Source organism: Tupaia chinensis, unplaced genomic scaffold, assembly GCF_000334495.1.
Source record: "Tupaia chinensis unplaced genomic scaffold, TupChi_1.0 Scaffold000226_1, whole genome shotgun sequence".
Lineage (NCBI taxonomy): Eukaryota > Metazoa > Chordata > Mammalia > Scandentia > Tupaiidae > Tupaia > Tupaia belangeri.
In genome coordinates, this window is record NW_006159701.1 from 4374007 (window position 1) to 4374774 (window position 768).

Consider the following 768-nt stretch of genomic DNA (forward strand, 5'->3'; position numbering starts at 1 on the left):
CTCCCCAGCCACACCTGGGGAGCCCCCACCCCCTTGCTTTCTGGTGCTGGGTGGCCCACCCTGAAGTCCGGGCTCCTTGCCTCAGTTCTGCTCCAAGCCCCCAGCCCCTCCCCACTGTCACAGGTAGGGGTGGGGGGTAGAGAGGAGGAAGGGGCTGTCCACTTCCACCTACGCTTGTGACGGGGGCTTGGGAGGTGGGCGCGTGCTGGCCAATAAAGGCCCCTCCGGGTTCCCACCCAGCCTGGTCTCCGCGTGTGCTTAGGTGGGAGCAGCCTGGGAGGGTCTGTCTCTGGGAGACCCCAGGAAGGGCAGAAACGATGTCCGGCCCCGCAAAAGCCCTGCTGGGGGCCACAGCTTCAGGGCGGGAGGGTGGCTCAGAGCAGGGGTGGGAACCCTGTCTCCCACACCACAGAGCTGCCCCTCCGACTGGCTGCTTCTCCCCATGCCAACAGAAAACATGACACACACGACTGCTGCCTCCGAGAAGGGCCGGGGTGAAAACAAACTGGTTTTTATTCTGAGCAAGTGCCAGGACAGCGTGCCCCGCCTCGGTGCCCCGTACCACACTGTGGCCTCAGGAGATAGCAGGGGCTTGGGGCTACCCAGGCCAGGCCTCGTCACCCCAACCCTCTGCCTGGGCTAGGGGGACCCAGGGCCCTCAGGGTGGGCAGGCCTGCCCCTCCCCTCAGTCACCAGGGCCTCAGAGCCCACCTGCCCTCCGACCAGCAGTGACACAGCACCCTCCACACGGCCAGTGGCTGCCAGGGG

At 66.5% G+C, this 768-nt stretch overlaps 1 protein-coding gene across 1 annotated transcript in view; it reads right to left on the minus strand.

Annotated features, from left to right (window-relative positions):
- Positions 1–495: 495 nt before the first annotated feature.
- RHBDD3 (rhomboid domain containing 3) overlaps positions 496–768 on the minus strand; it is a 5565-nt gene continuing 5292 nt past the window's right edge. The window contains exon 8 of the mRNA XM_027771595.1: positions 496–765. Coding sequence (XP_027627396.1) covers positions 640–765 — 126 coding nt within the window. The 3' untranslated portion in view covers positions 496–639. The remainder of the gene's footprint in view (positions 766–768) is intronic.